General features: G+C 39.1%; 1 protein-coding gene across 1 annotated transcript in view; it reads right to left on the bottom strand.

Annotated features, from left to right (window-relative positions):
- The window catches only part of LOC124718721, a 181,759-nt gene that overhangs the window by 113,867 nt on the left and 53,405 nt on the right, over positions 1 to 14,487 (bottom strand). Inside the window, exons 8-10 of the mRNA XM_047244339.1 lie at positions 11,471 to 11,766; positions 6,290 to 6,515; positions 3,637 to 3,840 (exon numbers count right to left, since the gene is read on the bottom strand). Coding sequence (XP_047100295.1) covers positions 3,637 to 3,840; positions 6,290 to 6,515; positions 11,471 to 11,766 — 726 coding nt within the window. The remainder of the gene's footprint in view (positions 1 to 3,636; positions 3,841 to 6,289; positions 6,516 to 11,470; positions 11,767 to 14,487) is intronic.

Genomic DNA, 14,487 nt, shown 5'->3' with positions numbered 1-14,487 from the left:
AGAATTAGGATGTGTCTTATGAATCAAATTTAGTTTCATATAGTAATAAGTTATGCTAAGGCAAATTATGTGTATAATTCAGTGCTCTTGGATGACATTCGAAGTCCTTCACAAACTGTTGACTCTGAATGCATGAAAATTGTGCAGCAATCTCTATACAACTTGGATGTAGAAGTCTGGTCTCTGAGTGTAGAACTGTAGTGTGCCTGCAAATTCGTGTGCTTTGCATTGTCTGCCTTGTTGTTGTGTGGCAAACAAATTTCTATCAGTCTGTACATGACAGAGAACTGCAGATTGATTTCTTGTTTTGAACTTTATGTGATGTAATAGGCTGATGTGATAGTGAAACAGATCAGACAACTACAAAAAATAAATGGTACTTAGTCTACTCAAAGTGTTATGAGAATTATTGATGTATTTTTATCAATGTTTTAACCAACTGGTTGTGTTAAAAAACATCTTCTAGGTAAAATTACTTATCAGAACTGCGGTATTTCGACCTCCTGATTCAATTCAAATATGTTAATTGCAACAAAATGCTTTTTTAAAAAAAAAAAAAAAAAAAAAAAAAAAAAAAAAAAAAAAAAAACGTGGGAAAATTACCTCCTGATTCAATTCAAATATGTTAATTGCAACAAAATGCTTTTTAAAAAAAAAACGTGGGAAAATTAAGAGTACTATTGTCGTATCAGTCTTTGCACAGTTAGTTCATAGAAGTTACACCCTCCTCCCCCTCCATGAAACCTGTTATGTTACTGCAGAAAGAGGTGGTTCTGCATTCCATTACCTGTTAGTAATGTCAAAAAAGATACCAAAATTGAAAATTTGAATTACTCAGTGAGAAACTACATGATAAATATAACTAAAATGACTAGCATGAACAGAGACATAGAATTTGAAGCAATCTTATGTAGTAGCCAAAAGTGTGTTATGTCACATCAGAAACAACAGTTATTACGTAAAATTTTAGATTACAATGCAGAAGAGTTTTCATCCTAAACAGTCAAATAGCATTAGGTCAAGTGGTTACACTCAGTATCGGACAGTGTGGCAAGTTCAGCAGAATTATATCATAAATCTGAGTTGGGAGTTCAATGCCCAGCCTGTCTTCAGATTTTTTTCCATCAGTCCCCACGTGCTTCACTCCTAGCTACTGCCAAGTTTCACCATGGTTTGGGAGTCCTACTTAAATTTTACAATTCTGTATAACTGGCTGGGTAATTCAAATCAGAGGTAGAGGAAGGAAACAGCATAGGAACTCCAGCGGGAGTATTCAGACTGATTTTTGCGTCTAGGACAGAATTAATGTCCAATATATGAGAGTGCAGTGGACATCTGCACTGTTCTTCATCAGTTCCTTTGAGAAATAGGGAGTCCACATCTAGAGCTAGCTGCTGCAGGAATGTGTTGTGACGTAACAGCACATTTTTAGGATTCCGTAATAGAGAGGTTTGGCAACGCACCTTCAACAAGTTACTGGTGATGTGGCACTTGCTAAAAGCACACATCAAGCAACAGTTTCAAAGGTATTATGGGACCATGCCTTCAGAAGGTGTAGATCTCATATGGAATTTGTCAAGTGGGTTCTTCATCAGACTACTAATGATAATTCCTTACCCTCACACATATTATTCTCTGATGAGGCCTCTTTTAAACATGTCATCTATATTAACAAACATAAGAGTCACATCTGAGGTCCCTGTGCGTTTACTGTTAAGTTTAAGATTAACTTTCCTGTCATGATAGTAACAGCACCAGAGTATGATGATTTACAAAAAAACAATAGTTGCAGAGGTACACAATATTGATTACAAAGCTAAACTGTCTGAAGATGAAGCCTTACAGCTTTGAAATCAGCTGAAAGTACACAAAAAGCAATATACACATCTGACTGGAGATAAAGTAAGAGATTAAACATTTTTATTGTCCACAGTAAAATAAAAGACAGTTTTAAGATTACTTTTTCCTAAACAACTGGCTATAAAGCACTGCCTGTCTTAAAGAATGATCACTGTATCTCCTATAGCATTCACCAAGGTCCAGGACATCAAGTATTTCCCATTTTGGAGTTGTCTTCAACTTTTTACACCATCCTTTATGTGGCAACTATCGGTCACAGGAAAAATCATCTTCAAGTTTGACTTGTAGACTCTTTGATCGAGGATCTTTGATATGTTTGTCTTTGTATGATTCTTCACTTCAATGTTCAGTATTTGTGCATAGGTGCTACAGTTATTTAATAATTATTTAATAAAAGTGTTCTAACACATTGCCTAATGTCTTTTATTCATTTGTCAGGATCTGTAGGATGATGTGAGACATAGTGGCATGGTCATGGAATGAGTCAGTACAAAGTTTACACAATGCTTGTTACAAAATTTATAAATGAAAAAAATTATGAAACACACAGAAATTATAAGAGATTATATGAATAAATAAAAAATTACAGAGAAAAATTCTCAACTACTGCAAGGAACTCCTGTACAGAATGGCAGAAATGTGCCACAAGGAAATCTTCGAGCTTGAATTTGAATACTTGGGGTTTAGCATTCAATTTTTTTTTTTTTTCAGTTGTCCTGGAAACCTAGTGAAAATGAGATATGCTGAATAGTGCACACCATTCCATATGATGCTTAAGGAAATGTTATCCAGGTACTTACTGTTTTTCATTCGGTGTTCACTGACTGAATGTTGCAGTTTCCTCTGTATGGATTCACAGTGTCAACAACAAATCCCATGATGGAATGCATATATAAGTAGGGTAGGGTCAGAATTCCAAGATACCTGAACAATGGCCTACATGAAATCTGGAAACTGATAGAGCATAGCAGTCTGACCGCCCTTTTCTGGGTTGTTCCAAATATAACACCATATGAGTAACAGAGTGATGGTAAGCAAAGTGAACAGGGGTTCGCACTTCAGTGTCAGAGACAGTGATTACTCTTATAGTGAAGACACTAGCATTCAGTTTCTGCACAACATCTTGTACATGATACTTGCAGGACAGTGTTCCTCAGTACTAAGGATTTAAAATGGTCAACTTCACCAACTGCGTGACCAACTTAGGACAATAAAATTTCATTTTTATAAGAGTTCTGTGTCAGAAACTCCATGCATTGCATTTTGTTACAGTTATGTACCCATGTATTCACTGAATGGTTATGCTACTAACTGTGGTATTAACTATGTTATGTATATTAAGTTTCACATCTTCCATAACATATGTGTCATCTGCAAAGCAAAAAAGTTTTGAGTCATCTGTGATGCGTAGCAGCCGATCACAGCACATAAATTGGATACTTTCCTGTAATCTATAATTTTGATGCAGTTACTATATAACATTAATCTAGATACAAATGATCATCATTAGATGCATGTCTCATAATTAGTCTTGTTCTTTTATGCCTATGGATGGCCTGTCTTACTGAAACTGGTAGTTTTCATAATGAGACTCCCACCTACTGTTACAAATCATTATTTTTCAAAAGCACTTAATGTCGTCTCCATAAAACAATGTCTTCTTAGTAACAGACAGTAGCAACCACACAGAGCTATCCAACATCAACTTATTTTGATTCTGCAGGGATGGGTGGTTACCTTCTCAGAGCCAGGATTTGACGGTACTGGCTAGCTCACCTGTATCTCGCTGCCCCCGGGCCCTATGGTGGTCGGCTGTTGGGGCTTCTTGGTGACCGGCACAGCAACCGTGGTGGTGACTGGTGATGCGGTGACTGTCACCACAGATGTGGTCACTGCTCCCGCCTCACTCGTTGGCGCCTGGTCATCTTCGTCATCACCGACGTTGTAGTCGTCATCGCCAGTGGTGACTGTGCTGCTCTCCTACAAGGGGCAGACACCAAACACACGCTCTGTAACATTCATTGTGCTTTCCTCTGTGTTGTGTCTGTGCTCATGAAATGTGGAAGTGTTACCAAAGCTGTTAGAGAATACAGATTTATCGGGTTTGGCCAAATGGGGGAAAATCACTGACTTAAGCAATTTAGGCAAGGGGTAGATTGCTATTTGCATCTACATTCTGCAAATTACTGAAGTGCATTGTTGAGGGTATGTTCCATCATACCTGCTATCAGGGCTTCTCCCCTTCCATTCACGTATGCAGCATGCAAAGTATTATTGTTTAAATGCCTCTGTGCATGATGTAATTAATCTAATCCTGTCCTCGAGATCCTTAAGGGAGCAATATGTAGGGAGTTGTAGAATATTCCCACAATAATCAGTTAAAGCTAGGTCTGGAAACTTTGTTAATAGACTTTTTTGGGTTGTTTCCATCTGTCTTCATGAGTATACCAGTTCAATTCTTTCAACATCTCTGTGACACTCTCCCATATGTCAAATAAAGCGGTAACCATTTGTTCTGCCCTTCTCTGTTTTTATTCGTTATCCCATGTTAGTCCCATTTGGTATGGTTTCCACACACTTGAGCAATATTCTAGCCTGGGTCACATGATTGATTTGTAAGCAACCGATTGCATTTCCCTGTCATTCTACCATCAAACTGAAGTCTACTACTTGGTTTACCCACAACTGAGCCCAAGTGATAATTCCATTTCATGTCCCGATTAAATGTTATTTCCAGGTATGTCATTCGCTGATATTATATTCATAGGAAAATATGTTTTTTTTTGTGAAGTGCTCAATTTTAGATTTCCAAACATTTAAAGCAAGATGCCACCCTTCACACCACTCTGAACTCTTATCATGGTATGGCTGAATATTTGTGCAGCTTCATTCAGACTGTTCTTTGTGACTGATAATTTCATCATCTGCAAAAAGGCTGAGGTTACTATTACTATTGTCTGCAATGTCATTAATACACAACATGAACAGCAAGTGACCCAACATACTTCCTGGGAGTACACCTAAAATTACTGCTATTTCTATCAATGACTCTCCATCCAAGATAACATGCTGCATCCTCACTAATGAAAAATCTTCAATCCTGTCACAAATCTCACTTGATACGCCGTATCATTGTACTTCTAATAATAATCGTTTGTGTGGTACTGAGTCAAATGCTTTTCAGAAATCATGAAATGTTGCATATACCTGACTGTCTTGATACATATAGGCTACTGCCTGGGATTACCTGTCAGCTACAAGTAATGGCTCCAGTTTGATAAGAGACACCAACAGTTGGGTGATTATTTTGCTGAACATGTGCCACCCAATATTGAATCCACTGACAGAGGATGCATCTGCTGCTTACATTGTGCTTGTGATGGTGGCTTTGTTGGGAGATTGCACATCAGAAACACTACATACTCTCAGGCCAAAGTGACAAGTAGGCTAATCTACAGCTACATCTGCATACGCACAGTGCAAGCATCCATATGGTGCAAGATGGAGTATACCTTGTACCACTATTAGCTCTTCCCTGTCCTTTCCTATTCTCAAAGGGATTGAGGTAAAAAACACAGTCTATATGCCTCTGTATGAGCCCTTATTTCTCTTATATTGTCTTCACAGTTCTTAAGCGAGATGGTGTTTCACAAAAAGAATGTCTTCTTCCCTCCAGTGATTCCCATCTGAGACCACTATATTATCACACTCAAAAAGTACTCCAGAAACTTTCTTTAAACAGTCTACTTTATGGATAAGCTATACTTCATGAGAATTCTCCTAATAAACTGAGGTCAACAATGCACCTTCCCCGCAGTGTATCTTATGTGCTTGTTGTATTTCATGTCAAATTGCAACGTTATGCCAAAATATTTAACAGACATGGCTGTGTCAAGTAGCACACCACCAATAATGTATTTGAACATGACAAGATTGTTCTTTCCACTAATCTGCATTAGCTTACATTTCCGCACACTCATAGGAAGCTGTCTTTCATCACACAAAATAGTAAGTCATACTGTATCCTTCAACCATTCGCTCAATGATGACACTTTCCTTTCAGTAGAGCTTTATCAGCAAACAGTCACAGATTATGCTTCTCACCCTATCAGTTAGGTCATTCATGTTTATAGAGAACAACACTGGTCCTGCCACACTTCCCTGTGGCACTCCTGATGCTACTTTGTCTGCGAAGAACAGGATGATGTACTGGGTTGTATTACTCAAAAAGCCTTTGAGCTACTCATATAATGAAGAACCTATCCCATATACTCAGAATTCGTTAATAGTCTGCAATATAGCACTGTGTCCGACACTTTACAGAAATCTAGAATCTGGCTGTTGTCCTTCCTCCATTGTCCACAGGATACTGTGTGAGAAAAGGGCAAGCTTATGTTGACATGAGAAATGCTTTAGTGGTGAGAATTACCTGTGGGAAGTCAACCGGCTCTGCAGCAGTAGGCACCGGGTCTGGGAAGATGACGGTGGCCGCCCCAGCATTCACCACAGTGGTGCGTGAATCACTGAGGGCAGCGGCCATGGACGAGTCCAGTGCCGGTGTTGCAGTTGATGTCGACCCGGAGTCACCGTCGATGCCATCTTCCTCGTCGAAGAAGATGATTGTCGACCCCGTCACAATGTTCTCAACATTAGCCCTGATACAAACACATACAGACCCTGAGGCTAACTGGCACATACACAATCTGCACACTTTTGCTACTATTTTATATAGAGGCACAGTGTCCAGATAAGAAAACATGCATACTATTGATCCTAGAGCTCATTTTCTGATTTACCTGTTGAGAAAATCATTGCAACAGGAACTGCTTGGATAAAACTTCCAGCGCGTGGCTTCAACTTTCAAACAAGTTGCAAATCATATAAGATACAATAAGAAAATATTGTAGAAAAAATCTCAAACAGCTCTTGATCGATTTCCTTTAAATTTTTACACAATACTCTATTAAACATTCATGTGGGCATAGGCTATGTACCGGGTGATCAAGAAGTCAGTATAAATTTGAAAACTTAATAAACCATGGAATAATGTAGACAGAGAGGTAAAAATTGACACACATGATTGGAATTACATGGGGTTTTACTAGAACCCAAAAAAAAAAAAAAAAAAAAAAAAATTGCTAGACGTGTGAAAGATCTCTTGTGCACATCGTTTGGTGATGATCATGTGCTCAGCTGCCACTTTCGTCCTGCTTGGCCTCCCAGGTCCCCAGACCTCAGTCCATGCGATTATTGGCTTTGGGGTTACCTGAAGTCACAAGCGTATCGTGATCGACCAACATCTCTAGGGATGCTGAAAGACAACATCCGACGCCAATGCCTCACCATAACTCCAGACATGCTTTACAGTCCTGTTCACAACATTATTCCTCAACTACAGCTGTTGAGCATATTGAGCATTTCCTGTAAAGAAATTGTCTTACTTTGTTATGCTAATTATTGCTATTCTGATCAGATGAAGCGCCACCTGTCGGACTTTTTTGAAAGTTTGTATTTTTTTGGTTCTAATAAAACCTCATGTCATTCAAAGTATGCATGTCAATTTGTACCTTTCTATTTACATTATTCCATGATTTATTCATTTTTCAAATTTATACTTTCTTTTTGATCACCTGGTACCTTTTTTAAACAATACTGAACAGATTTTTTTTGTTGTCAAAACCTACTGTGAGATAAAAAATGCTGTGCTGTGAAAATGTGTGGTTTAGTTTTCTTTCTTGCAGTCAATTTTAATTATGATATCAAGGCATCAAAATCATTAGGCAAATTGTTTCTTGTACATATATTCTTTCTCCTTATGTATAATTTTAAACAAAATTTGTGTACACAACAATGTGCTGTTTTATTCTGTTCCTTGCAGTCAGTTTTAACAGAAAACAGGATAGCTTATGGGCTTATGATTTGGATACCACTAAGGAATCAGAATCATCAAAAAATTTTTATTCCATCTGATCACAGATTAAAATCATGTAGAACACTGTGACTGAAGCTACCATCCTCACAGATCCAGCAGCTGGAGAGGTCTCTCTCATACCCCATATACCAATTATCCCAACTTATTTACCAATTCATTTTAAGTGACTTCAATTTCCAATCAAGATTTCCTTTGCAACACCAATAAATAAGGCTCAAAGTCATAGAGATGAGGGAAGAGGAAATGGAGACGATTGTGGGTGGGGGGGGGAGGGGGGTAGGGGGGCGGAGGGGGGGAATGAACAAGGTGAAGGACAGAGGGGGAAGAGAAGACGAACAGAGAGAGGAGGGAGGAGGTGATGCATAGAGAAAAGGTGGGGGAGGAGAGGATGGAGAAAGAGAGGGGGAAGAGGAGATGAACAGAGAGACAGGGGAGGCAGAGATTAGAGCGTAAATCAAATTCTCGTACATGTTTAGCAATTGTGAAACATTGCCTGATTCACCAGTTTTGTGTAAAATGGATCAAAGAATCTGTATTAAATTTTTCTTTATAAAAATGTAATAAAATGCAGCAATTTTTAGAAATGCTAAATATTGCTTTTGGTGAGTCTGATATGAGAAAAACAAAGGTTTATGAGTGGGATAAGTATTTCTAAAAAGGCCATGAAGACATCGTATGCAAAGAGCACTCTGGACACCCCAGAATATCATCAACATATGAAATCGTTGGAAATGTGAAAGAATTTATTATGAACTACCACCAAATCATGGTTGTGGAAGTCACTGATAATGTTGCCCTGTCATCTGTCTCACATTATGAAATGGTTTTGGGTGACAGTGTGACAGTAAAATTTATTTGTAAATATTTGAATACTGGCAAAAACAGTGGTGAATGCAAGCTGCTCAAGATTTGCTAGATGAAGTAAACAACAGTGCAGAACTACTGATACGTGTCACAACAGGTGATAAACATTGGCTTATGGACATGATACTGAGACTAAGGCTCATCCCAGTGGAAGCATTTCAGATAGAGACGGGGGGGTGGGGGGAGGGGGTGGGGGGTGGGGGGAATAAATAAAATAAAATAAATAAAAAATTCAGTCAAATGTGAAGGTTATGCTCAGAAGAAGAAGACATAACAATTGATGGTTGTTTTTGCATCATGCTAATGCACCTGGTCACGCTTCATTGTTGGTCCATAATTTTTTGGCCAAAATCAATTACCCAAGCCTCCATATTCACCAGACATGGCCCCACGTGACACTTATTTGTTCCAAACAACAGTAAAAACTTAAAATGCCATCAACTACAGGCACACATATGATTAAACAAGCATCACCATGAGAGATCTAGAAGCCACCATGAAGATCGAGTTCCAGATGTGTTTTGTGCTTTAGGAAAAGTACTGCCATAAGTATATATTACCTAATGGGGACCAGTTTGAAGGGAATAACACAGTTGTAAATGATTAAATTAATTCACTCTTAGAAATAAAAATTCACTAAATATTTGGAACACACATAGCAGGTCTGACTTTGGGGCTCCAACGAGACACTGCACACCTGAATTGGAAGAGGCCATGCTGCATCATGTTGAAGAGAAGCTGTCAACAAGTACAAGAGCAATTTCTTTGGCTATTAAAGAGTGGAACTGTAAAACAAGTGATATATTGGGTCACGCCTAATCAGTTACTTGTAAAAGTGGTTGCGTTACCAACATGTTTTGAAATGGTTGTACCACGGAAATGGTATGTTTCTGGACATGCTTCCAATTCAAAAGATTATCTACTCACTCTGCTCTGTAAGTCCTAGAAGTCTGTAATGCAAATTTTCAAACACCCTGTATAAAGTTTGGGAAAACAGTTGCTGAAATGCTTCTGTGCACTCTGTGATTAATCTACTCTAGTAGTCGCAATCCCTAGATTCATCACATAAAGCTACTTCTTGAAACTTCAAGACAAGATTTCCTAGGGGTAGTTTGTGTTTATCTTCAAGCATCTGCTAGTTTAGTTTTTTCATCTTAGTGATGCTTGCTCATGTGTCAAATAAACCTGTGACCGTTTGTGCTGTGTCTTTTCTGCATGAGATCTTCCTTTACGTAAATACTGTTTTGAAATAAAAATAAAACAAATAAACTTTTCTTGGCAGTTTTATTTTTATATGAAAGCCTGTACTTTAATCTACTTTTCTGCATAATTCCCACCAATAATTGGTACATTTATGTTTGTTGTGAGTATCTGGAATGCCTCCTCCAACTACGAATCGTACAAACTGTGAAATGCATGCTGGGATTCATTTTCTTAGTGCTAAAGATGTGAAAGTGGCTGAAATTCATCATCAGATCAGTGATGTGTATGGAAAAAACATTATTAGTGATGAGATGGTACAGGACTGGGTGAGAGCTTTCAAAGATGGCCCTATGAATGTAGATGATAAGGAATGGAGTGAGCGACTTTCAGTCATTACTAACAATTTGGAACAGAAAATTGATGAAAAAGTGAGAGAAAATAGATGCTTTACCATTTTGATGTTCCATGACGAGTTTTCTTAAGCATCAAAGAAATATGCTTTATGCAGTTGCCTAATCAGGTGACAAATTTCTATGAGGATCGTATTCAAAAGATTGATGTACTACATGGTCAGTGCCTTAATATTGGAGGGAATTATGTAGAAAAGTAAATTCAAGTACAGTCTTTCATGCACAAATAAAATTACTATGCAAAATCTATTTGTTTTATTTTTATTTCAAAATGATACTTAAAAAAGACACCTTGTATATGTTCAATATCCCCTGTTATATCTGTTTGGTATGGGTCTCACACACTTAGACAATAGTAGATTAGACTAGATTCAGTTCTAGGATAGGAAGCACGAGTGTTTTGTTGGCAGCCTCCTTTGTAGACTGACTATTTTCCCAGAGTCCTACTAAAGAACTGAAGTCTGACACCTGATTTACATACAACTGAGCCCATGTGATGGTTCCACTTCATGCCTCTATAAATTTTTACACCCAGGTATTTGTACAAGTTGACCAATTCCAACTGTCACTTGTTGATACTGCAGTGATTGAATACTATGTCTTTTTCATTTTGTGAAGTCCACAGTTTGATATTTCTGTACATTTAAAGTAAGTTACTAAATCTTAGGACTACACTGAAGTCTTATCAAAATCCGACTTAATATTTGAGCAGTTTTTTCTCAATAAACGCACTATGTGTGAAAAGTCTGAGGTTGATATTGAAACTGACCCCATAGTCATTAAGACGCAACATGAACAGCAAGTGTCCCAACAGACTTTACTGGTGCACACATCTGAATATATTGATACCTATCCATCCAAAATAACATGCTGCGTCCTTCTTACCGAGACACCGTACTACCGGTCACAAATTTTGTTCTATATCCCATGCAATCATACTTTTGATAATAAGCATAGCTGTGGTACTCAGTCAAACACTTTACAGAAATCAAGAAATATTGCATCTACCTGACTGCCTCGATCCACAGCTTTCAGTATATCACATAAGAAAAGAGCAAGTCGGATTTGATATGATCGATTTTTTCGGAACTGATGCTGGATGGCACAGACAGGATCATTGTGTTTGATATACCTCATTATGTTTGAGCTCAGAATATGTTCTAAGTTTCTACAACAGGCGTGACGGGAAGGTGAGACTCACGGCTGTAGTGTGTCTACAGAGGGCTCCAGCTGCACAACGTCCGGAGCCGTGGTGGGTGCGACGACCTGCGGCTCGACCGTCCTCGTGGGCTGCACAGCAGGTGTCCGTGACTGCTGGCTCATGGCCATGACCTGCACCTGCTGACCTCCCGGCAGGGTCGCCGTGGCGACCACGCCGGGACCGTCGGCCTCCGGAGCCGCTGTTGCCGTCGCCCGGAGGGAGTTCCTCAAGGCCTCTAGCTGGTCTGCGCCCAGCAGGCTGGGAGGAATTGTCTCCGTCACAATGTTCTGCACCACCTGCACATACATGCACAAACATGCCATCTCGCATCACTTCATGGTATGGTACAGAAAGGAACTCTCACATCAAAAGGCAATTGCACTACTGGGCAACAGAGTGTAACACCAATAAATATAATTTATAACAAAATTTAATTTAATGTGGTCGACCTGCCAGCACTTTCATTTGGTAAGTCACAACATCTTTGTTTTTAGATATATTTTTCCTACGTGGAATGTTTCCCTCTATTATAACCATATATAGTATATTAGGAGTACTAAGATCGATATCCTTGCCAGTGAGCTACCTAACAGCTAGCCTTAGCTTCTACAACTTTTAGCAGACTGCCCCATTTTCCAACAGACATGGCATTGTCCTGTCCACATGTAGGCTATCCCCCCCTCCCCCCCCCCCCCCCTGCTTCCCACCCCCTTCCAATTTTAAGTGAACTGACCATGTTGCTAAGAATGCTTGTCATATATCAAATTTGTGTGGTACATAAAAAAATGAAGAAGAAGTAGACGCCAGAGGTGAGAGGGTATTGTGTTCCCAATGCCAGATGCTGGCCTTGGCCTATACGATGATGACAAATGCAATCTGGCACCACTGTTTCTCCCCAGAGCAGCCACACACAGAACTGGGACTTGTCTGCAAAAGACTATGGGATGCTCTTCCTGATTCAGTGTCGGTACACCTCTCTCTGCTGCTGCATCAATGGAAGCTACAACAATGGTTGCTATGCTGAGGGTCTGTGGTGCTCCAGACTTCATCACACTGTCTATGTGAATACTGTAGTCTGATTAAAATAACTTGATAGTTGATGTCTGTCACTTGATGCCATATATGCTGCTAGCTACCGCTCGGTTACAGGCAACACACAAACATGGCAGGTCATTTCACAAATGCTGTTAATGTGTAATATGGAAGTGACCACTGCTAGAGATGCTCTGTAGACAGCTGATTTTATGTAACTAGTGACTGAACTATGGGAGATGAAGGGTTTAGTAGCCCTGAATTTCAAATCATGTCCTAACCTAACCACAACTTCATGAGATGCAACGCATCTGAGAAAATGGTGAGCAAAAATCTGTTGCAGGAATAAAATTGTGATCACTTTGTTCATGGCATTTAACGCTAACCTCTATGAACAAACTCAAGACAGAAAATTTCAGTTTCTGCAATAAAAGCACACTGTAATTTCTTGCTGTCATTGGTTACCTGAAACTATGCTGACACGACAAAAAATATTATTAGAAAAATATTAAAATAAAAAATTACGTTTAAACCAATTGAATAAAAAAACAATCAAAGTCTTTTGATTAGTTTAGAAAGGAAAAAAAAAGATTTACACCTATGGCATTCCACACATCAGGTGTATATGCTAACCATAATTCTATGCCATGGCACTGTGGGAGGTTGTTATATTTATGACTCTAGTGATCCAGTCACAATGATTACCTGCAGGCTCCAAAAATTCAGCTACACAAAAAGTCATGTGAAGCTTATCTAATGTAAGCTGATCTATTTTATTACAATAACTGTATGTATGACAATGAATCACGTATTTTGTAGATAAATCGAGTAGTGTTGAGTTAGTGCTCTGTCTGAAACATGTGTATTTCTCTTGTGTGGGAAGGGAAGGGGGAGGGAGGTTGATCATTACAACTGATGAAGTAAGAAATATAAGGGCCAGACCCAGGATTTGGGATCCACACACATCAAGAAATACAAAGGAACTGGAAGTGAAGGAATTGTTGTTGTAGTTTGGCAATGGTGAATGGTTGAGGCATGATGTTGAGTGCTCTGATTGGAGAAAACCAGCTACAATGTATTAAGTTCAACTATCAAGTAATTTTAACCAGCCTATAGTCTTGCTGCAAACAATCTGTTTCCCGACTTAAGTAATGTAAGTGGCTGTAATAGCATGCACAGCCGAGCAAATGACACATCTGTCCGCTCAGGTGCTAATTGTGTGGCAGTGTTGGGGTCTGTGGTGTTCCAAGACATCATCACACTGGCCTTGTGAATATTAGTCTTGTTTCAAACCAGTCCATTTCCTGACCTGAATAACATACATGGCTATACAATTGTGCATGGCCAAGCAAACGACATCTCTGTCCCCTCGGGTGCTAGCTGTGAGCGGCACTGAATTCCTGCATGGCATTTAGCACAGCTTTATTGAACTCGTCACTTTCATATTCACATAATAGTGATGGGGCACTGTCAAGTGCGAGCAGCAAGATTGTGAAACAATAAACTACCATCTTGATAGGCCACACTTCTGCTACAGTCTAATTCCAACACATGGTGGTAGGCACTTACCCTCCTCACATGAGGCATAATGCGACGTTCTCACAAACAAATGTCATTTATGAACAAGAAACCCAGTGCATACTCTTTCCTTATATACAGAATATTCAATGATTTCACTTCGTTATAGGCATTATCTTGTCTGTAACCACACTAGAAAAGAGCTATTACTCCACTATGTGGAAATTTTGTCCAAGCCTTTCTGCATCTCATTACAATCATCTGATACCAATAATTTTGTGTTAACAACAATCTGATGGTCTTGCTGACCCAACCTTATAAACTGTTTATGTCTGCAGAAAACATTAGAGGTCCTATTAAGCTGCCATGGGACAATTCTCGTTTCTGCAGGCCAGCACGAGTGCATGTTCGGAGTTTATGGATGCTCAACGGCGAGGTTATCAGTGCACTTTCTTTCAACCATTTGC

The sequence above is a fragment of the Schistocerca piceifrons genome, chromosome 10, assembly GCF_021461385.2.
Source record: "Schistocerca piceifrons isolate TAMUIC-IGC-003096 chromosome 10, iqSchPice1.1, whole genome shotgun sequence".
In the NCBI taxonomy this organism is placed as follows: Eukaryota; Metazoa; Arthropoda; class Insecta; order Orthoptera; family Acrididae; genus Schistocerca; species Schistocerca piceifrons.
This window is presented reverse-complemented; position numbering and strand designations above follow the sequence as displayed.